General features: G+C 32.3%; 1 protein-coding gene across 5 annotated transcripts in view; it reads right to left on the bottom strand.

Moving 5' to 3' along the window:
* Window positions 1-1789: 1789 nt before the first annotated feature.
* LOC149905961 (plasma membrane ascorbate-dependent reductase CYBRD1-like) overlaps window positions 1790-25254 on the bottom strand; it is a 30319-nt gene continuing 6854 nt past the window's right edge. For 2 of the 5 annotated variants that reach the window (XM_090105085.1, XM_090105089.1), the window contains exons 2-5: window positions 7094-7329; window positions 6437-6639; window positions 5946-6115; window positions 4490-5122 (exon numbers count right to left, since the gene is read on the bottom strand). In XM_090105085.1, coding sequence (XP_089961211.1) covers window positions 4969-5122; window positions 5946-6115; window positions 6437-6639; window positions 7094-7329 — 763 coding nt within the window. In that variant the 3' untranslated portion in view covers window positions 4490-4968. Of the gene's footprint in view, window positions 3795-4489; window positions 5123-5945; window positions 6116-6436; window positions 6640-7093; window positions 7330-21235; window positions 21353-24967; window positions 25128-25254 lie in introns of those variants that run through there. The other 3 variants (XM_090105088.1, XM_090105087.1, XM_090105086.1) reach the window with 3 other exon arrangements.

The following is a 25254-nucleotide window of genomic DNA, read 5'->3' as shown; positions in this document are numbered from 1 at the left end:
TTCCTGAGAACATTTACTATGGTAAGGTTTATTTTTTTTACACCATATGAAAGTAGAGATTTCAATGAATAAAAGGCTCCCCAAGTTTTTGAAAAAAGCTGATATTTTGACGGGTGACTTTTCGATTGAAAATTAGGTTGTTTTTTGGTATTAATTCAAAATAAGGCGAAAAAATAAATATTTTCAATCAAATAAATTACAGTGTATTTGGGACATAATAAAGCAAGTTTCCACCAAATTTCGTAGAAAAAAATAAATTTTGAAGTAGATAAAAATAAAAAACCAAAAACTTGGTTTTTTGAATTTTTCACCTAAATTTTGAGGTTATGTGAAAAAATTGTCAATACAAAAGTTGTAGATCTTTTTATTACCTACAACTTTGCCATTGAACTTTTTTCCGTAGGACTTGTAGTTTTGTCGGAAATCGAGAGAAACCATTTTTTTTCTCTTAAAAGCTCCCCCCTCCCACTTCCCGAACTCGGGTTGACCGTAATTTATTTTTCCTTTAATTTTCATCATATTCCCCTCCTTTTCTAATGGGTTTCATCCGACTGCGATTTTTTTGCACTTTTTATTATTTTTAGAGGGATCTACCCCAGTGTATTATGTAAATTGTAAAGGAAAGAAATAAATAATTTTGAATTTTTTTAATTTTTAACGTGATAACGTTTTTAAAATCGTTTTAGTCGGGTGACATGTTCATAAACTTGTGTCACACCAAAACCTCACGAGCGCGATCGCAGGTATAACGAGAGAGAGACGGACTGATCTCCCGTTTCATCTCGAGCGCTGCCACTGCATTATGTTATCACGTAAACATCTCGATCGTAAACCTACTTTACAAACAACCAATTTTTTTGATATCAAATAATTCAAAAATCCGCGCCCAATGAACGATGCGGGAGACCGCCCGCGCGTGCGCACTTTGTTTTCTGAAAAAACTCTACCAATAGTAAACTTTTATTAGGTACTGATTGTATGTGTATTACTTAAAGTTTAACTGACTTCGTAAAATAATAATACTAAAATAAAAGGTTTTGTTTTTTGATTTGGCATTTTTATTTAAAAGAATACGAATAGTTGTCTCTGTTAAATGTTGGTAACTTTTTATGCATAATTCACTATTTATTTTTCTACCAAGCCATCGATATCGGTATCGGTATCGGTATCGCCGATACATTACTACAAATATCGGTATCGGTATCGTATCGGCAAAGTCATGTATCGTTACATCCCTACTCTATACCTACGATAGACTTGATATAAAAGATGAGTAGTACTTTTGAAAAAAGTTTATTGACAATTTTATTGCAATAATTATTTTAGTTTTTAAAATGGCCACTAGAGGCGCTTTATCAATGACAAAACTACACAAGTGATTTAAAAAGTGTTATGAGAGAACTGATGGTTGAGGCTCGAACTTATTTCGTTGAGAAAGAGAGAGATATATTATGTAATAACGTTTTAAAACATTATTAATTATTATCATGTCCTGTATGATAAGAATTATTTTTAAATGCCAATGTGAGATGCCTAATTTGCAGTGAGCTTGAATAATTGTTCCATATCGCTTTATGTTTACTGTGTCGATTCAAATAAATAATATTACTTATGAAATGATTTGTTTCATTATTTTACCTAAAATTAAGTTAATATATTTTCGATCGTATCTTACCTTCGTGTATTCTTGTACATTTGGATTCTATTAAATAAAATATTTTTTGGTTAAGTAATAACTAAAAAGTAGACATATTTTGGGTATATCAGGAATTCAAATGAAACAACAACAATTCATACAATATGTATTTTAATGTACCATTAAGAATGCATATAAATATTTAAAAATTGTAAAACAGTGATAAAATTCATAATAACCAATACAACTGTAATCAACATAACAAATGTTACGAAATTATATCCAAGTTGTGGAAATTTCAAACAACGTTTAAGAATTCATTATTTAACTTTTGGTTTTACATAAGAGTCTATTATAATTAGCTATTATTTATTGAAACTATTTATATTGTATATTTATATCAACGTAACAAGCAGGTACTTTCATGTTTGGTTTTATTGCAAAGACAACTAGTTAAATTGGAATAACAACCAAAATAGGTGTCTAAATGTCTCAAAAGTTGGCCCCGATGTTGCAAAGGGATCCAAATATTCGTTTGTAAATATTTTAAAAATTGTAAACATTCTGCATCTCAGCAAAACTTATAACATTTAATAATACACGTTCTACTTAAGATTACAGTCTTCGTGTGGATTGTATATTTTCATAAAACGATATTTTGAGTGTCCAACTCACAAATGGAATGCAATATAGAAAAATTTTAATACAAACAATGTTCCAAATAATAGAAAAATCTCTCAATCGTCTACACAAAGGAATAATGTTTACTCCGCGTATAAATACATTGAGCATTATCCTATAGTTATATTTAAACATCTACACGTATTATAATTAATGATTAAATATGTATTACCAGACGATACATCGAATTTGGCAACCTGAACACTTTACTTATACGTTAACTTTTAGAGAATATTGTAGAACTACATCCAAATATCGTATAAAACTTTAAATTTATAGCAGTTTTATGAAATCATGCAATACGTTAAAAACTTTAAAAATTGTCAGAAATATTCGTATAGATTTTATATGGTTAGTCGCAATATGTATACGGTACTAGTTATATTGTAATGTCGCACTACTCATTATCGATCAATAAATATTTACGCTACAAATCCGTCACAAACTACATCTATCAAACACTCGCACATTACATCCATTAGGGTAAAATTATATACAAATTATATTACTTCTATGCGTCTTATTCATTACACCTATAAATAACGGTACTGAGCTCTGTACCTAAATAATATATGGCCACTAAATTGCTTGTTAATGTTAAATTGCTCGGGAAAGAAATAATTGTAGTTTCTTATATATTTTGTTCACTCCAGAGATCTGTCTGCGTTTTGGTGGACTCCTCCCCTTAATCCTACTCGGCCAGCAAATACCTACACCTACTTAAACAATTTTATACTTATATTATTGTTATCGAAGCTTTAATTGGGACCTCAATGAATACAGAACTTACAGCGCTCCACAAGTTATATTACCTCGTCGATAGTTTTGCCAACGATAACGAGCCTTTAAAACATGCTTTATACAATAATTAAAAAGTCCATAATAAAATAATATCGGAATTAATACACAATGATAAAGGTATATAATCTTTTAAATAGAACAACGCACAACCGCAAGATAATTTCATCGAGATAAAATTTGTTTAACCTAAAGTCAACAAATTGAGCTTAATAATTTAAAATTATATTTTCCTAATAATTGAATATTCACCATCGATTATGTATTTTATATCTTCATTAATCAGAAGCGACCAAACAAATATTTACATAATTCCTCTATAACAATATTGAATATCAAATCATTCATAATTCACGAACGCAACACAATTTATTGACCATGAACATTGAACAAGCATCAATCCAGAAAACGGAACACAAGTGGTAAATACTAAATAGTAAATACTGAAAGATAAACTTATGGGAATACAGTTAAATTATAATACAGTTATACAAGAAGTCGGATTCGGATAGTCGTAGTATATTTAATTATTTAGCTGGGGTGTTGCGCGACTTTGCGCAGGCGGTAGCCGCCGGTGCCGCGCACGGTGTACAGCACGAGTATGGCGACTGCGACCACGGAAATGCCGATCGCGTTGATAACAATGCCCTCTGGCGGCAGCGTGGAGTACGTCTCGCTCCTGCACACCGCATGCCCCATTGTTAGTGAGCGGGATTGGAAGTGACTAACGTTTAACGCAAGGTTTAACGTTTGGTTTAACGTAACGTTTGAGTTAAATGTCCCTTTTGATTCGTTTTGACAGCTACCCGCAAAATTGGATTCAAATTTTCTGTCCAGCCATAAAGGTTAGTTACTTACTGGATGGATAGAATATTATGAAATTGTATTCTGATAAGAGGGATGAGAACTAATGCGCAAATATAAAAATAAAAACTGCCAGAACGCTTGACTTCAAAAGGGATATTTAATATGTGGCTTATTAGGACTTAAAAAAAAGTTAAACATTATCAAATAATTTCATAAAATCAATTTCTAAAATATTATTTATTTAATAGTCAGATGCAATCCCACTTAATGTTAATTGCGTAAAAATAAACAAAGCCTTACAAGGTACTGGAAAATTAAATTTTAATTAGTTTTAATTTATCATTATTACACAGCTGCAAATTATAAAATGCATTTGCAATATTTGGGATATTATGTACTTTAAAAATCCACTTTAGTAGCTTGAATATTCCTTAAATATTATAGATATAAGAACATGATAAAAGCAACATAAAAAATGATTCAGGCACATGCAAACAAAAGCGAATAATTAGCACATGACATATAACAAAAAGCAATATACAAAGAGCAAACAAAGTAAACACACTGTTTGAATTATATATTTTTTATTACCATAAATAAACAATGAGAATTAAAATATAAATGAATACTATCGTAAATTCAATTCTAACTTAACACTGATCTGATACAGACCAATTTCTAAGTTACAAATAACATATTTTAATCTAACATAAGCCTCCTTATTTGTACGTATTTAGGTACTACATACACATTTTACATGATAGACTAAAGAATGAAAGAGAATCTAATATGCATTTTGTGTTTACAGAATGAAATTTGAGAAAGGGTACCACATAGAAGTTGAAGACTTTACAGCGAATTTTAAAAGCGATTTATTCATCATTCTATTAACACTGAAATCATTAATATAGAGCGTGTCAGTAAACACGTGAATAAACGGAAATAAAATAACGAACACATTTCAAACGCTGTAAACTCTTCAACACACTCGCGAACCAAGAAAATCACTTGAATGGCTATATACTAGAGTATATAAGACAAATGAATCAAAGATCGACGGAGACTCTCCGATCGCGGGACTGTGGTCGGAACTTGTCCCTCGAGAGGATGTACATAAGTACAGCGGTAATGGCGACGATCGTGACGCCAATGACGTTGATAACCACCGCTTCATCCGGCAACCCACTGTAGCGCTCCGCGCTGTGAATGGTAGACGAACGTACAAGCACACGCCACGACATTGCGCCCAAACATATAGGTCTATTCACGCCACGATTTATACGAAACATTTAGGGCTGATTTTTCAATCCTTTGATAAAACTTATTCCTCGAATAATGTATAAAACTACCATTTTAAAAACGTATTCTAATTGCCCGTATTTGACAGTTTACGTGACATTTAAATATTATCGTGTAATACTTTATTGGACGGATAAGTTTTATCCAAGCATTGAAAAATCGGCCCTTAATAGAAATAACATAATATGACAAGCAAGCGTATAGAAATAGAGCTATATTTTTGAGGCTAACGACACAAGACAACAGCTATAAGAATGATAAACAATCATGCTGCAGATGTTCTATGACCCCATAAAACTACGATCATGCTCTGTAAGTTGACATTCGTTCTAAAATCATTAATTACCTGAACTCTCCCAGGATTGTAGAGTTACTGAAGAAAATCATACAAAGTGTGAATTGGTTGCAATTTTTTTTGGTGATTAAAATGGTGATGGTATGTTTCATGATACTTAATAATATTAAGTATATATTATATATTATATCATCCAATAAATATAATATTTTTTCCTTCATGCATATGTTCACATCAGTGCAACCTTAACCAAAACATGTCTTTATTTTTACGTAAATTCAAATCCAAATTTACCTTTAAATTTTGTTATATTTAAAGAACCCATTATTTGTAACAAAAAACTTATTTCACACTTAATGTTAGCCGTGTAGTAAATGACGTATATGTGATGTAGTGTAACAGTGAATGGTCTGAATGTAACGTACGTACCCAAGAGTGAAAAGAGCCTTCTCAGTAAGACCGGTGAGACACGCGCAAACGCCGAGCACGAAGGTGAGCACGCCGAACGCGGCGTGCACGGGCACCAGCGACGCGCGGAACGACGCCGTGCCCTTGCTGCATATCAGCAGCAGGAGGAAACTGAAGAATCCTACTGCGTACTGGAATTGATAGGAATAGATGTTGAGGCTCGGGTGTTATAATTCTTTGCTTAAGTGTTAAGTAAGGCAGGGGGAAGCTGAAGAATCTTATTCCGTACGGGAATTGATGGGAGTGATCTTTGAAAACATATTTATTATTTCTACCACCTCACTTTTAAATGTAATGATATCCACATTTTTATATGGTTAAGTCAGTTTGGAAGTAGTATACCTATATAATAACTTTGTGTAAATCATTACTATTTTGTTTTTGCGGCAAAACAAGAAAATGATCAATAAAAATCAATGGAAATTGCACAAGATAAGGAAATACGACTGTACCTGTAATCCAAACAATCCCATAGCAACAAAACCGATCCAGCTATGCAGCGAGTAGAAATTGTTGATGCCTTTCTTATTGTGGAAGTCGAGGACTGCCAGAAAGCTTATCACGATGCATGGGAACGCTAGAGCGTGGAATATCGCGTGAAGCAGCTTCACATAGATCCTCCTGAAGCACCGGCAGATGCGGAACAGCAATACCGCTGGAAAATAAAGATTTCACAATATAGATAGACCGATGGATCGAGTGTTTTGGATTATGAGTAGAAACTAGTAACTATATCTTATTTCTGTTCTGGCGTAGGTAATATAGAGCTTACAACTTATGAAAGTTATTCGAACCATTAGCTTTTGAATAAGTAATTTTAACATAATAATATGTCGACCGTTTGCTAAGACGGATCAGACAAATTAGGTACTTGAACTTAGGCTCAGCTCTATGAAGCTTTTTAGCTAAAAAGTTTATATGAGAAGTATCAATCAAATTCAATGCTGTCCGTTTACGCAGAAAATACATTAATGAAAAAGCTTTTACTAAGTAAGTATAATAACGTTTCAACTGTAAAAGTAAGTAAGGTTATACTCGAAAAAAATATACGATACGTTTGAAAACGCGTCAACATAATATAATAATCACAGATAAAACTAAGAACTTACAGAATCCGCAGAAAGTGATGAAGCCAGCGATCGACAGCGTCGGGTGTAGGTTGAATTGTTTCTCCGGTATGTCGTCAGCCCAGCCATAGCCCTCGCGGTAATAGACCATCCAGAAGACGGTCAGCGCGGACACCCCGATGAGCAGGATGGTCGCTAGTGTGATCACCAGGGCGTACTCGCACCACTCGCATGCTCCCCTCTCTTCGTCGTCGGAGTCGTACGAACGGCTACGTTGTCTGGAAATTTGAAATTTGTGTAAGTATAGAATACTATAAATGGGAAATATGACGTGGTTTGTAGAAATTGCAGAATAATTAGGGGATATTGAGGTAACAAATACGTGACAGTTGGTTTCTTATGGAAGGTAGGTATTATTCTACTAGTGTCCAGTGTTAAATGAAAGAATCGTAGAGTAGACTCTATGATTCTAAAGAATTTGGAGATCATAAATTGTGAAAATTATCATATTTATTTAGAAATACCTATCTACTACACGAAAATATTTATATCAGAAATAATACTCGTATATTTCATAAGCCCACACATTATGAAATCGGAGGCTTATGAACTTTTCCTATATTTAAAAATAAAAAGGCATTTACAGTTTAGCTTCACGGCTTTGTCTTATAAAGGGCAAGTTTATAATAGCCTCATAATTATATTATGATAAATCCAGTAAATATAATAACCTCGACACTTCAAGCTTATGCCTCGGAAAATTAACTTCTAAGAATAGGAATATTTTTTAAAAGATAGAGATAATCAATTTTTAAAATATTTTATGCCAAGCTATAATATCCAATTAGATATTATTATTGGAGTACTATCCTATTAGTGTATTAAATTGCTGGCTGGCGGACAGGACGTAATTGAAAGACGATCTTGCAAGATGACACCAAGGGACTGTGAATACTACGTAGGTATTATTTATTTATTCTACCATCTATTTCGTATTATCATTTATATAAATATTTGTACATTTTATCATCACCGCCGCGCATATCTTTCGTCTACTTATGTATCTAGCTTTGAAATTAAAATTATGTATGTGGGTATCTCGGGTATTAACGGGAAAATTATCTCCTTTAAGGTAATTTTTAAATGAAAAATTATGAATTTATAAAATTGTTTTATCATTTTCAGTCGCTCGGTACTCTACTTTACTAATTAAGTACTTTAGCTGAAGTTAAAGCTGTAGCTAGAGTTTTTGAAGATAGAATCTTCGTCTTTTATTAAAATTGAATATCCAGACAGAAAAGTTCAAACTTATTTTGAAAGAAACAACTCGAAATTCAACATGAATTTTACATTATAACGCTTCGAATATAGCGTTATTTCTTAACTTTGCTTTGGAGAATTTTATGAACACGATCGTGCAGCGCAAAAATTTTCAGACGCGAATTTCCACGAATTTAATCTGCTCCACTTATGACGGTATTTCGTATCCAGAACATGCTTCAAAAACAGCAGATAGTAATCCAGACTTTTCCTGTGGGATTATCAACATGAAATACTAAAGTTTGAAGTATCACACTGGAATCAAAGTTTGAGCTTCCTAGCTGCTGCGCTCGTTAACAAATAGATACATACCCTACAATGGATACAATTTAATTGTTACCAACTACACTCAACGAAATATAGTTAAGTTACAATACATGGACATCTTTATAAGCAACCCGAGTACCGACTATAAGGGTAAATACTCAACGGAACATTATGTGATAAGAGACAACCGCAAGGAGTCTCAAGTGACGCGATCATTGATGTCGCCGGAAGTTGCGGAGACGCGTCACGGAACGTTGGCTACTTTTTTTGTAAGCGATATTTTAAAAAGTAAAGAAAAATATATTTGAACAGGACGTCAATGATACATGGCAAAATGTGATACTAAAAGAAAATGCATCAAGAACATAAGACATGGCGTGTATGTTGTAAATAAAAATCTAGCCTAATAGATTTCTACCAAATTGCAATATTTATAATGAAATTGTTTAATCGTGTTGTATGTGTTCATGAACTAAAAACCGCAAGGTAAACTAAAGGATGTGTATTACATAACAATTTTATAAATAATAAAACGTACTATATTTCTTTAGTTTCGCTATTTTTACATCGAAGTGAAATAAAACAAAGAAATCATTTCTCATCGTGAAGCTGTTGTAAGTTTTTTCGAATATTTTTTCCAATTTGACCCAAATTAAAACTTTTATAATAAAATATCTTATGAATCATGACATTGTAGTATTATATGAAAAATATAAAAAATATGAAATATATTTTTCATATAATAACTACTACAATATCATTTTAACTAGACTAGATAATAATTTATTTGGTCTCATATATCTGTGAAAAAGTTAATTTAAATGTTTGTAACTTCGAAGTTAAGCGGAAATCCAATCGGAAACTCAACTCATCGGAACAAACACATCGAGTGGTAAAAAACATTTTACGAAACTAATTAACTTTATATTGGCTTTTATGTTAACTATTTATCGATTTTTATACCTAACGACCATCATCAATAAAAGTAGGTATCCGGATTTAGAACATATATTTATAATGTAGGAAATATAATTTAGGAAAATGGCAGAAGCCAAGTTGTTAAAGATACAGTTAACTTGCTTGACCAAATCGTGATAGGTCAATCGTGAAAGTAAAGGACATTACACCATGGATTCCTTGCATAATATTACAGCAGTTTAAAAATCTCTTTATAGTAATTACTTACTCTTAACAATATAATAATACGACATAAGCTTTTATAAAAGACTAGCTTTCCGCCTGCGGCTTCGCCCGCGTTTTCAAAGAAAAACCCGCATAGTTCCCGTTCCCGTGGGATTTCCGGGATAAAACCTAGCCTATGTTACTCGTGGATAATGTAGCTTTCGAATGGTGAAAGAATTTTTAAAATCGGTCCAGTAGTTTATGAGCCTATTCATTACAATCAAACAAACAAAGTTTTCCTCTTTATAATATTAGTGTAGATAAAATCCATGAATGCCGTATTTGATTAGACACGTTCCGTAATCTAATAATAAAATTTGATAATATTTTTATCTTACATATTTTTTGAAAAGATCAACGTTATGAATAGGAAATACCGCAATTCATAACAAATTGGCTCTATGATACATAATTGAGTAAATTGGCAAGCTTAATTCAGATTAAAACCGTCGCTCTTTCAGCCGTAATGAAAAGACATGACATAAATAGTATATAATATATCTAACTACTGTGTATGTAGTAGTATATGTATGTTTTGATTTAAATGTACCTAATTACTGATGGATCAAAACTCATCCCGTTTTTTATACTTATTGCATTTATTTTCATTACTGCACATTCTCTACATTATTCCAATTGCGTATAAAAACAAATATACACACTATAATAATTTAGAGTATAAACCACTCAAATTCCGATGACTTTAATAAATCTCTTTACATTCATTGAGCAAAGTACATACCAATGTACTAAAAAGCTACGGGATGGATAAGAAAATTTAATAGAAAGACTCGCTTTCTAACATTGCACGGATTTTCTAGTTCACAAAAACTTGCAAGACAAGCGATGATCCATCAAACAGTTCCACTTAAACGTCTGCTATGTGCAAATAGAGAAATGTAGTAGTACAGGGTCTCAGTATTGGAAGGGGGATCGGTCATTGAACCCATTAGCGATGGTACTCATGGCCTAGATGGTCCAACGACTTACGAGTACAACAATAAACGTCTTACCTCTTGGCTTCTATAAGTACAACCTTATTTTAGTACAAGAAAGCTTATAAAGCGCTTGAACAAAAGATCGATGGATTATTTAACAAACTAAAGGAAACCCGCTAAATTAACCACATTCAATCGAAATTTCTCAGAAGTTCAGTCCAAAGCTCCGACAGCCTCGTAATGACCAAGCTGAGAACTTAAAGGAATTAAAACTCAATACAGAATTCATAAGAAGTACTTGCCTTACAATTTTGCTTTTTAATTAGTCTATGAAAATTAAAGTTGCGAGTTGATATTTATAGATATAAAGTAGGTCCTTGGCAAGACAGATTTAAAAGCATTGCTCAGATAATTTGAATATTTTCGCGGAAAAATCTAATTTACATTTTAAGTAGCAAGCGTAAACGTAAACCTACGCCATAAATTTGGTCACATTTGGACCGATCTAAATGATAAATTTATTTACACATTTACGCTAAGTAATGGAAAACATAAGAATATGTCACGGTTTATACGTTAATATTTTTCGTACGTGAATATTCTGAAAACTTTAGCTCTCCTAACATACAATTACGATGCTTTCAGGGTAAATAAAGCTGACACCGATCTTAAATATGGGTTTGTACATAAAGAAGGCTTATTGCAGTGTGATAAAAGTCACATTCGTATACAGAAATATTAGGTACACTTTAACTGACCTGCAACATGTAGGTTACATACTAGTATAGAGATAGACATATAAAATCTGTCTACAAGCTTTGTAGAACATTTTAATTCATAGTTTGATTTAAAAAGTATCTCTATTATCCTCTTTTCAATCTTTAATTAGTAAAGTGAAGAGTTTGCATCATCTTGATTAACATAAAATATTAGGTACTTTTTCCAAATAATTGATTGGTCATTATAATCACAATGAATAATGACCATTCATTCTGTTCTTATTCTATTATACGATAAGTATTGAGTATATAATTTGAAGAATGTGTATAAAGAAAGAATTACTCGTTAGTTCATACAATGTGATTTTACATCATACCCGCTTTGGGTAGTGCGCAAAAGTCTTATGAAAGCTGTCATAGGAGGAGCTCTTACCTTTTGAAGCTAGAAAGTGTAATGACAGGTCTCTAGCGACAGCGACACATTACCCTTAGAGGTAATAAGCTACTAGCTACAAGACTTCCAAGAAATCTAATTTGAGTATAAACGTGTGAGGTAAAAGTTTTGAATTTTCCTTTGAGATTGAATGCAGCGTTGGGAGTGTGAACTGAAATATTTATGGATTTGTCTCTTATGAAAGACAAATATGATTTACTAGCTTTCCGCCCGCGGCTTCGCCCGCATTTTCAAAGATAAACCCGCATAGTTCCCGTTCCCGTGGGATTTCCGGGATAAAACCTATCCTATGTGTTAATCCAAGTTACCCTCTATATGTGTGCTAAAATTCATTGTAATCGGTTCAGTAGTTTTTGCGTGAAAGAGTAACAAACATCCAATATCCATACATCCATACAAACTTTCATATTTATAATATTAATATTAATAGGATACTTTTACAGACATTACTATAAAAAGTGACATTTTGTAAACAGCGTAAAATTTATAAGCACGTGACGAGCAAATATCATGCAAATATACATTAAAATGTTACAAACTAATTTAACTGTGTAGTTAAAAAGTAAAAACTGAATCACGAATTCAGATCAATGCATGCACCAATGTAATCATAATTGTCTATGATCAGAAAGCGTTTACTTTAACGTTTTTATAGCTGTTCTTTTAAATGTAGGTATTTCGCGTATAAAAATACTGAGTATTTAGCGACTATATCAATATTAAAAATGAATCGTCGAGGTACAGACGAGTGACAAAAGCGCGTCCGTTCGCTTAATGAGGAAGTGCTCCAGTAAAACTATACAATTATAGTTATGCAACGTCACTCGCAAGCGAAAGCATGGAATCGCTTTCGAAGCCAACGCCGTAAAGCATGTATGCTGTAATCTTGAAGTCGGATCCATTTAATGAATATTTAACAACATAGTATTGAGCAATGAAAATTCATGAGTGCATATAAAGTGTAGTACCAGTCTGCAACAAACTGCTGTATAAAAACAAAATATGTTTCACGTAATAAATCTGAATATATCTTTACGACCACGTAATATAATTTGAATACTATTAAACCGATATAGGACTATGTTAACCGTACATACCTTCTGGTTCTAGCGTTTAGTAGCATAATCAATTGCAAGTTCTTTGAATAAGGCAATTTAATCCCAACACCGTTATTTTATTATTCAGAAAAACATGGTACAAATAAACTACCTACAAGAGTAAACTATGGCTATTGCGAAATAAAGATATTACTTATATGTAATATCAGCTCTGATACGATCTGCTGTCTGCGTAAGTGTGACCGTATTCATTCGTTAACTATTAAATTGAACTGTATAACGTGCACGTGTAAGCACATAAATGAAATACCGGAACAATGTGTCCTCATCGAGCTAATATTATATAATATTAATTGCGGATTCAGCGGCGGAGGCGCGGGGGCGTTAAATTGAATGAGCCGCCATGGCCGCGCGTCGATATCCCACGCTTCACTGATCGTGGAACATCCTCCATACAACTGTTACAGGGCTTGTTAATCTCATCAAAAATACGCTGTTGCCGAAACATTCGAGACCCGAGTTTTTATACTTCTTTTACGGCCTTAGCCCGTTTTATTGTGCTGCTGGCTTTTAAGCTTCTTTCTTTGCATCCAATAGGTATATCAATATAGCCTATGCCCTATGGGTTATATAGGTTCAGTTGATAAGCAAGAAGAAGGGTTTAATATATTACGTTCACTAGTGTCTACGTATCATTAAAATTGGACAGTTTAATATTATGCACTAACTAATAAACAGGTTGTTGCAAAATTAAAGGTACTGTAAAAGTAAAATGATTGGTCATATATTCTTATTGGTTTAATGATGCTGTTCGTTTTTGACGGTAGAATTTCATCAATATTCATGTCAGTTTTAAGCACAGTTTTCTTAAATGATATTTTTACAAAAGCCGTAGTTATATCGCTTTTCAAAAATCTACTTTCAATCAGAATGACAATGGTATTGTAGCTTGGATTAGATAAATAAAGATCGTGTACAAACAACAAATACCATGAATGAACGTGAGAATCAATTATTGTTGAAAGACCATAAGGTCAATGTGAATACACAGAGGCTCAGGGTAATACGATTTCGACCATTTGCCGTTAAGATACCCAGAACTAATTTTCTACTAACATTACAAAGAACATTGACGTTAATTCTTTAATATAGAATCGAATAAACGAAAGTATCGTCGGCATACCTCGAACAAATACGTGTGAAAATAATGTTTGTAATAACAATACATTCTCGACTCACATAAACTCAATTGAGTTACATGGAATTTGTCGGTTCCTCGCCGTGCATGCAAAACGCCTATTGGATAGTGATGTGCCCAATAAAAGGTAAAAAGTGGCCCACTGACCACCAGCTAACGGTACAGAATACGTTTATATCTGACGATTTCACGTCGACATTGACGTCGTCGACTTCAATGGTGTCTCACAAATTGCCACTATGCCAAATGCATTACAGATTACTACAGCATTCGACGAGGAAGAAGGATCATGAAAATCGGTACTCAGTCAATTAGCCATCGATAGACTGACGCTAGTATAACCTCAGCGGTATTACTTAAGCTAATATGGGTAATGTTTTTAAATTTATATAACATAAAAGTTAATTAACTACGTTATAAGTTAATTAGCTTATAACTTAATAAGGTTTAGCGGCGCATGATAAAAGATTAATTTGAGCAGAAAATGCTGACGAGACGAGATGTTAATGAAAGTTTTATTTCTAGTTGCTACGTCCGTACAACTTTTATTCCATATTTGTTTTGCGCTCCATGTTGATGAATTAAACATCCTTTGTCGTGAATTGCTGGAATTTCTCGTGAAATAAAAAGACGGTAAAACTATTCAGGCATTTGCTCTCTACGATGAGTAGGGGCTAGACCCTGGACGGTATATGCAGATATTGACCTTGTATGAAATACAATACGTTCATACCTATTATGTGTAACTTTTGTACATTTTTCTTGTTAGTATATAAGGTAAATAAATATTTAAGAATATGTATATAATAATATGATATAATAAATATAAATATGAATATAATGAAATTAGTTAATTACCGAATACTGAAATAAAAGTGCATAGTAGAATTATTTAATTATTAACATTTTTTAATTAACATTTTATAACCAATTAATTTAATTGTTCAATTTATTTCATATCGGCATACTTTTTTTGCTCATAAAAAAAGCAAATTTTCAATATTATTTCAAAACTTATATGTTATTTTTATACGATAATATTTTAGCTAAAGACTAGACCCGATTAATCTTGGATGTTTAAAATGTCAGTGACTGAGACATAGCAAAGAAACAGGAGAGATATTGTAAATGAAAAGCTGCTGGCAGAAAACTTCCGATATCAAAGCAAAAGTCTTATAAATCCAAAGGGTTTTCTTATTTTAAGTCGTAGCAATTTTCTGCTATATTTGCAATTTTATGAAAGCAAATAACAAACAATACGGTTGATATTTATAGATATAAGCTGTAATATATAGGTATGTATATTGTATATGTGTTTATATGTTTATTAATATAAATTCCATTCATAAACAATCAGGTCAACTTACAGACTTTTTAATGTATTTACATTAAGATGAAATCACTAACATTTAAGCTCTATCAGTAAAAATACAATAAATCATAAAAATTCCACAACACATGCAAACCCTCGATATTATTAAACTCGAAAAACTCTCCATAACTTTATCTTAAACTCGATCAATCAAAAATATCTGCATAGCGAAATATAGACAAGGACGTTTATTATGTAAACTGTCTCTTTCATCAAGGAAGCTGATAAACAATATTTGAGATGACAGCGATATATTATCACGGCCTTGCTGGAGTGCGATAACGAGATCTTAGAATTTGAGCATGATTCGTAATCAGTAAGGAATAATTAAATAAAGGATTATGAAGAATTATAATATAGAAGAACACGTGGTAGAAGAAACAAATGAAAATCGTGAAATCATTAAATTTAATAATATGTCGACTGGTAACTTTTCTTCTAGTATAAATGAAGCATCTGCATAAGGTATGTAAGATCATTAATGTAACAAAACGTCCTTATCGTAGTAAGATTACGGCAGATGATAGCAAAACCAAATTATAAAGTAATAACAACCCACATACACACTGCATTTCCTTACGTTAGGACCAAAAATAAGAGAAGCGTAAGTAGGCAAAGATAGGAACTGTGATAGTGGGAGCGTTGTCAGAGCAGAAAGTATGTCAGTGGGCCTACAGCCTACAGTAGCTCACAAATGACTTTAATGCCTTATTCATACGTAGAACACGTATAGAACACATGCAGGAATTTACATTTACACCGTACTAGTGTATTGTTTTGGTAATGTTCTTACCACAGTCCTAATTTCAGAAACGGGACAGCTTTGTATAATGAACGTAAGGGTACTTGTATGTGTACCATAGTTACAATTACAATCTAAGTAGTGTAATAGTCAATTTTTAATATATAGGTAGTTATAAAAATATACATTTATTACTAAAAATATGAAAGGAACTTATATTCATTTATTATTTAAGAATAATTAAGAATACAAAGCCATTTAGTCGTTTAAAATGTTCTATAAATTAAATTTCAAAAACTCCCTTTATTCATAAAATTCAAGCTAAAACCTCTAGATGACCTAGATGCGGAATAAATCCGAGTATATTTTTTATTAAATAGATATTAAATCCGCAATCCACAGATAATTCAAGCGAATGTAGGTTAGTACTCCAACTGATGCTTTCAATTAAAATAATAAAAAATGTGAAAAAACAAATTCTGTGTTCAGGAAACAATGGAACAGAATCTGTAGTGGACACTTCTAAATAGCAAAATTGGTAAATATTTTGAAAGCCTTTTTCACATTGAATACGTAGGTTGTATCACAAGTGTAACGTGATTGAAATAATTTTATTAATATAATATAACTTTCTCCTAGCCGAAGTACCAATCAGTTTGTATAAAATCGACAACTCATGTGAAACTTCTCTTATATTTTGCCGAGTCACGAATTATGCAATTTACTCAATCGAAATAAACAATTGTTAGATAAGCAGTTACATTAAAAATACGTAATTCCTTCGGCCGCTGACCTTTTTATATTTCTTGTTCTTCAATCGAGCTTGTTGAGTGAACAAGAAAATTAATATTAAACTACGAACAAAACGAATACAAGCGGTATACGAGAACTTTATAATCGTCGTTGCTGGTCGACCTCAGTGACCCCGGTGCAATTCAAGGAAGAATCCAATAAAAGCTCACTGAATACTGACAAATAGATCGAGTCGATCGAGTTGTTTAAAAGTACTTTTAAATGCAACTCGGCTTTCCTTATATGTAATTCTAAACGAACATATATTTTAACGCATTCTTTGACAATTTGAGGAATAGGTACCTTAATTATTATTAGATACGTTAACAGATAAAATTTCTCATTTTAAGTACCCCATAGAAGGTTTTCAATTCGTTGTCAAGGCAAACAAAACCAATATAAATGCACGTGTGACAAATGGCAATGTGAATAATAAATAGCATGTAAATAAAAAAAAATCTATTAATTAGTACCTATATTATTCCCTTGTAACTTCACTTTACTCCGATAATCATTTTGTATTCATAAACAGCAGAATTATAAATTTACACAAAAAGCCCCCAGAAGCACTCACTTGGTTAGCTTACGGAGATCAAGGGTCAGGCGTAATTACGTTTTCCGAGGGAGAATATTAAGTTTCTAAATTGGTACAAAATAATAGGACTTTTACAAGCAGTCGTTAACCAACAATGCTTTGATAAACTAATCGTTTGTTGGAATAACTAATTAGGTACACTCGTTAATATAGAACAATGACTTCGATAGAGATCGTAAAACTAAAATTTCTCCTTTGTCTCAGCTGTACTATAATTGATTAATGAAAAATATTATTGTACACTCAAGAGCATGTTCTATTTACGTTTCTAGTTACTACTAGTGAATCCGTATAAGTTTAATTATTTATTAGTAATTAGTTTTGCAGACGACAGCTAAGCAATCATTAGTTTAGTTGTCAAACGCTTGATACAATCAAGTTATTTACTAATTAACGCGGAATGTTTTACTCACAGAACTACTAACTACACGTCCTCCGGGACATATTGTAACGGGAGAAGCTTCGTGTGTTACTTAATTGCAGCAAATTGCTACTAAAACTACTACACAGGAACGTTAACAAAATATGCATGGATATTATAGTGAGACATACGATTGCAGCGGTGCGAGAGTTGTCGTTTGCTCCAGTTTTTAGATTTAAAAAAATGCGCCACATAATATATTTTAATCTCGTCTCGTCATTTGTGGGATGTAAAATTTACAAACAGAGCACTCATTTTTCTCATAAATTTAATGAATGTTGTAGTTAAAGTTTCATGAAAGTTTCGTTTTAGTTCATATTTAAGAAGATATATTTAGTATCTTATATATAAAAATGAATCGCAAAATGTGTTGGTAAGCGTTCTCGTAACTCGAGAACGGCTGAACCGATTTCGATAATTCTTTTTTTATTATATTCCTTGAAGTACGAGGATGGTTTTTATGTAGAGAAAACGTAAATATGTACCACGGGCGAAGCCGGGGCGGACCGCTAGTATTATATATAAAAATGAATCGCAAAATGTGTTGGTAAGCGCATAACTCGAGAACGGCTGAACCGATTTCGATAATTCTTTTTTTATTATATTCATTGAAGTACGAGGATGGTTTTTATGTAGAGAAAACGTAAATATGTACCACGGGCGAAGCCGGGGCGGACCGCTAGTTTAGTATAAAAACTCTTATTGAAATCGTGGTTACGCAGAAATGACAGGCAATTTGTAATAAAGCCTGTGGCGATTTCTATGCTTTGAAAGCTTTGCGCAAGTGTTCAGTGTAGCATGTCATCAAATCATCGCCTAGAATGCCTGCGTGCCTAGTGTAGCGCCTGACCTTTAGTCTTGTCCGACAATTGGCCAACAAACATGCTATTTACCAAAGGTACAATGTATTCTGCTTATCGTAAATCGCCGAATAACATTATTTAACAACTTAACTGTCCAATGAGTCACATATGACTCATAGTGAACTTTTGGAATAAGTTCGTGAGTCACAGGTGACTCTTTTTTCAAGGATCTTTGGGGTATATTTTTGTTATGAACGTGGAGTGATATTCTAAATATAATTACGTGAACGTGTGGCGAAAACCCTAACCTTCAAGAAATTGAAATAAATTTTCGCAAAAGTTTTATACATTATCTGTGGTAGGTACTAAGGTAGGTAGGTGTGTGTATCCTATTTGTTCGAAATAAAACAAAAAATACAGTGAAAAGGAAAACGTTTTATTATGAAAAATATGTTTGTAAGTATTATTAGGAGAACCAATCCACACATAATATTATGTTTTTCGTTGTAGCAATATAAACAAAATGCTTTTTTACATATTTTGCACTCTGTGTGCACTTGTTTAGCTTTTCGAGCCAACTGCCCTTGAATTTTTAATTTTTCATAGCAACCGGTACATCTCTTTCGAACTAACTTATTGTTTGTAGTATTACGCGGAATTTCTTGAAGACTATGGCCAGGAGATGAACTAGAAACTGGAGATCTGGGAGTCAGAGAAAGCGAAAGTCTTTGAGGCACGTTATTTTCTGTAGTTCTCGCTGCTGGCCCTAGAAAATGTCGAACTAAATGTTGTTGTACTTGCAAAACAGACAATTTAGGACATCCTGATGCCAAATCATTGGAAATGCACCTAGCATTTATTACAGAAACTTGAAATAAAATATCAACAGCGATTTTTTTGTACCAAGTTAGGCTTTTGCGTAAAGGAGAGTGAAAGGATGCTAGTTGGTACGAAATATCTATACCTTTTGCTTCATTATAGTGTATTATAACGTCGGGTTCATCAAATTCGGTTCGTCGGGTCATCAATCAAGTTTTATTGTCTATACTTGATGTGTACACATGACTCATTGAACTTGGAAAAAAAAATCTTTTATCCCACGCTCATGCTCATATATGAGGCATAAATATAAATTGAATAAAATAAATAAAAACAATAACTATTTTTATAAAATATAATTTATTAAGACAATGTGAATGTTTTTTACCCTAATATAAAAAAAAAACTGATGGACGTGGGGTAGTGTTATTTTGTATTGTATGGGGACAGTTAAGTTGTTAAATTATTGCTTTAATGAAGTGTTATGAAACTTTCTCTCTCGAAGTCGGAGCCTCACAAATGATGCAACGCAATTGAATTGAAATAACCGCCTAATCGATTAAATAGGTTTCACAAATCAGTAGATTTATATTTATTATAATCTCTTCACTAAAATTTTAGGTGTAAATTTGAATTCAATTTTGGTTAATACATGTCATGAGTTTAGCGATAAACCTAAAATGGGTACCTTAATGTTTTCGCAACATTCATTTATTTGTTTACAAACTTAAAATAGATAATACGAAACTATAATGATACATGTAAATTTGAGGTTACTCAACAACTTCAGTCATAGAGCGGTAACTGCATTCTTCTACCACCTGACCACCTTGAATGTGCCTCGACTAAACCACTGCTGCATTGTCAAATTGATAATTTATACGACTTGCATTATCGCACTTAAAATATTACCGCGTAATTACGTGATATGAGTAATTGGATTTAATCCTGTTTTTCCACATTTTTTAACAAAATTGATTAGAAATTTCTTAGAAATTTATCGGGTTCTTTATATACAAATTTTGTTACGTTATTTTTACTCATATAGATAATTATAAACAACAAGCATGAGCACTGAAATACGCTTTAATAGCAAAATTCACTTCATAATTGTGCACTTGTATACATAATTAACAATTCCGTGGGGTCGGGACCCTCACGAGCCCTCTTCATTATACAAAACTCCACCGTTCTGGCTTAGAACAACAAGACACCCTGTGCAAACACATCCTACATTACCGAGGATAATACGTTCCATCTCGCGTATGATTATACATTTGAATATTATAAAAATATCAAAGTTATTCTAGAGGATCATTCCAAAATAGAAAGACCAAGAGACTCGAGCTATATACTAACCAAAACGATGGCATTAAAATTAATTATTGATGATTCGTACAAACTTAGAAAATATCTGTATTTAAATACAAAATGGAGAGCGAGTCTAGGTATAGCACATTTTTATGCGTTTTATAATGTATTCAATTATTATGAAATAACTCACCGGTGTTTATGGTCTTCGATTAGAAATGTTAGGTATTTTCCAATAAATGGAATGTATATTTTAAACGGAACTGAGGATCTCATTGAAAACAATTGATTACGTGGCTTGAGAAAACACAAGACTTACAATGCAGACAACACTAAACTGAGCAAACAATGAATTAATCACAAAATATACATATTTTTACATTTTACATGTGCATGAATAATGCTTACGACTTATAGTTACAAGTTAAATAATGTTGCAATTCTAAAAAACCGTTATGCTTGCATTCCTTTACAAAACGTCATTACGCAATCAAAAAGTAATATCCATATTTAATTGAGCCTGCGAGCTGCAGTGCTTTTATGTTTTGTATAAAAAGCATCCTGCAAAACAAACCTAGCTATATAAATATAGTAAAAATCCTTCAGAAATATGACGAAAATAAGTATTGCAGAAAACGCAGTGTGGCGGACTATGTACCTACTCGTTAAAGCCGTCATTACGGTGAACAACGGACATTCAAAATATCTCTATTTAAATAGGCTTAAATGCTGTGGACAATACATTTAACCTTCATGGTAACGCACTGAAAGGAATATTCATGTAAGCATTTGAAAAAACGTATGGTGTAAAAGCTATGCCGAGCTTCTAAAATTGATATTATCATGAAGGTCAAATAAATGGTAAACAAAGAATTGAGAAAAAATTATAATAAATCAATTAAGATTGGACCATTTCTGTCACTATCCATTCTCTTAAAATTGTCACATTTAGAATATACATAGATATTTAGTTGAAGTCCTGGCTAACAAACTGACCTTTATTCAATAAATTTTTGCACCTCTCGGCTCTCTGCACTCAATCATTTAGTTTAGAATTAGTAATAGAATTAATTGCAGTCTAATTTAACCTTTGAATGTCGTTCAATGCAAGCTACTGTCTATTCCGCATTCCCCAAGAGATTTATTTAATACACAATCAATATTATTGAGTCCTATGTAATGTGGTTGTACATTACATGGAACTTGTCTTAGATAATTCTTTTAATGATAAGAAGTTTTATGGTCTCGTTCTTGGTATTACTTGACAACAAATGAGAACATTTGTTGTCAAGTAATTTGCCTTAGTGCTAGTAACTAGTTATATTGCAAGCCGCTAGGTGTTGTGTTTAGAATACAATAATTAACAAATTTAATTTCACCTTTCCTACGAATATTATAAACAGGAAATTTGTAAGAAAGTAAGAATGTTTGTTAACTACTCTTCCACACAAAAACTTCTCGTATCAGTATGAAATTTGATAAACAGATAGATTATTAGTCTGGATTAACACAAAGGCTAAGGGCTTCCAGCTTGTTATGAGAAATTAAGAAAAAAACTTATTAGCTCTAAGCCTCTAAGTAACTAATCTTGTATATTCATAGAAACGAATTTATTTACAAAAATTAATTGACATGTCAATAATTATGATGATCATAATTTTGTAAACTAAGCTCTGAGTACAAGAACTCTACAAAGTCCAACAACAAAATTCTAACATCTCTACATCTAGAAAAAACTGTCATGTCATGAACGTAAAAACTAGGGAAAAGCTGTGACAATATCTGTACATTCATGTTTACAAATTTACATACATTTCACTATTTTATCACACCTTGAAACTGCGCTTCCATTGCGAAGTGATTTTATGAACTAGATCCGAACATCGTGACACGATGTGTTTCAATTAAGGCCACTTTGTGCAAATAACTGATCATTTTCGCACTCAATATTCATAATTGACACCGTATACATCGTGTTTAACCTTTAACAGTAAAGTTTAGTGACCAACATGACCAGCAATCTATAGGGAAAACAGTTTTTGATCTCAAATGCCTGTGTTTATTTTTATAAGACGTGACAGTTACCGGAAAGGCTAGTTTGGTAGGATGTGTTATATTTATATCAACACTAGAAAGTAAAAAATAATAATATCCACTCTCTGAACAGGAAATTTATCCCCTTTCTTTCCTTGTTTTACATATTAATTGATAATTAAATTTGCAATAAATGTAAATTTTATTGCTTGTTTGTATTTGAAAAGCTTTGATTCGGACTACACGATTATGGTGCGCTATGTTAAATGTTTAGCTTCTTTCTGATCTTAAATTAATTTGTTTTAATGATGAAGTTACAAAGGTGTCTCGGTTTTTCTATGTTTCTAACTAATAAAAAATTAATTTTGTTTTATATAATTTTATTCATTGTAAGTTTATAATTATAATGTTATTCCTAAGCGATCAGGCAGGCTCCATAATTATTATTATTTATCAACTCAAACTACGTACTAAGGTACGTACCTACACCTGTGGGTAATTAACAACAGCTATTACACTACACAGTGCTTTGTATGATTTCTATACCTTAATTTGCATATAGATAGTACCTATACTATTAGATTTTAATCTAATCCAAGGTTGTTAACTATTAACAACTATAGATAAGGTTTTTAAATAAATTAAATGTAGTAAAAAAGAATAGTGGCTCTAGTACCGCAGATGAGACAACTAAATATCGTTTCGTACTATTGATGTACGTACTCATAATATTATTTAGTATTAAAATATTGAAATTCTAATTATTTGACATAAATATATTTCTTCAGGATCTAAATTCAGAAACGAAAGCAGCTGCCAGAAACTTTGCAAAATCACTAAGACAGTGTTATGATATTATGTCATATTTTAAAATATCACTAAACAAGGTGTTATCGATAACACTAGGTAGGCATATTATACACCCGCATTTTATCAGTAACACAACATGTAACAGCAGTGTTGAAACTAAACAGTAATTGATGTTTTCACAGTCAACGGAGTTTTCCGCCAAACAATGTTTCATGTTTCCAAACACGTCACATAACTTTGTCCATTGATAATGTCCTTAATTTATGACAAAACATGCTCCGTAAGATAATTATTATTAATAACTAGCGGTCCGCCCCGGCTTCGCCCGTGGTACATAACATTTACGTTTTCTCTACATAAGAACCATCCTCGTAGTTCAAGGAATATAATAAAAAAAGAATTATCGAAATCGGTTCAGCCGTTCTCGAGTTATGCGCTTACCAACACATTTTGCGATTCATTTTTATATATAAGAAGATAAGATTATAGTGAGAATAAAAAAAATAAAAGGTGATACATATTATGTAGAGTTGCCATAGAAACGGAGAATTCCTAGTTTTAATTAACGTTCAATAAAATATGAACGAGCTTAAGTGCCTTAATAAAACCTTAGACAATACAATGAGAATGTACTACATTTTCAATGTACTCATTATTTGTGATAGACAATAATAAATAAACTTGATATTTATTGGTTGCTTTTCCAATTAAGGCGCAATACGATACGCGAAGCTACTATTGTATGCGTTCATCAGAACATAACAAATAACAATTATAATTATATAACATTCCGCATTAGTATGTATAGGTAGTGTATATAGCATAATTAGAATTGATGATAAAAAGAATGATGTCATTTTGTTATACCTTCGAAATCCCTAAAGTAAACGCCCCGTTGCTGTTATTAAAAAGATGCGTCATTTTGTGTTTATTAAAGTGTAAACGTACATCAAATGTCCATGAAAAAGTTTTAATAGGCTTATTCAAAACAGATAATAATTAAATTAAGTTTGGAATATTTTTTATGTGGAGCGAAATTACATATCCTAAATAGGTATAGGTAGATAAAATAAATACATACTGTTTCACTTGATATCTCTGACGCATCGTAGCTCATACAAGACCTGGATTCATAAATCACAAGACGTCTCCTTATCATGCAAAACCACTGAACATCGGCACTGCGTCGTTTATATTCAAATCGAGGTGTTGCCGCGTCGCGGTAGATGCACAGTAGATGTTTATTATAAAAGATAAGATAATTTCATATTAGGGATGTTTTAATTAAGTTTCGCGCCAAAACGTGTGACAGTTTGTCGGTTGGGCGCTCGACTGGGACTGTGGAGTGGCGTCGCCTGCGCACCTCGA

This window comes from Colias eurytheme, chromosome 9, assembly GCF_061535395.1.
Source record: "Colias eurytheme isolate Ceu_HAF_F1 chromosome 9, ilColEury1 Martin Lab GWU primary, whole genome shotgun sequence".
Taxonomy (NCBI): domain Eukaryota; kingdom Metazoa; phylum Arthropoda; class Insecta; order Lepidoptera; family Pieridae; genus Colias; species Colias eurytheme.
Note: the sequence above shows the minus strand (reverse complement) of the source record. Positions and strands in the feature narration are given on the sequence as shown.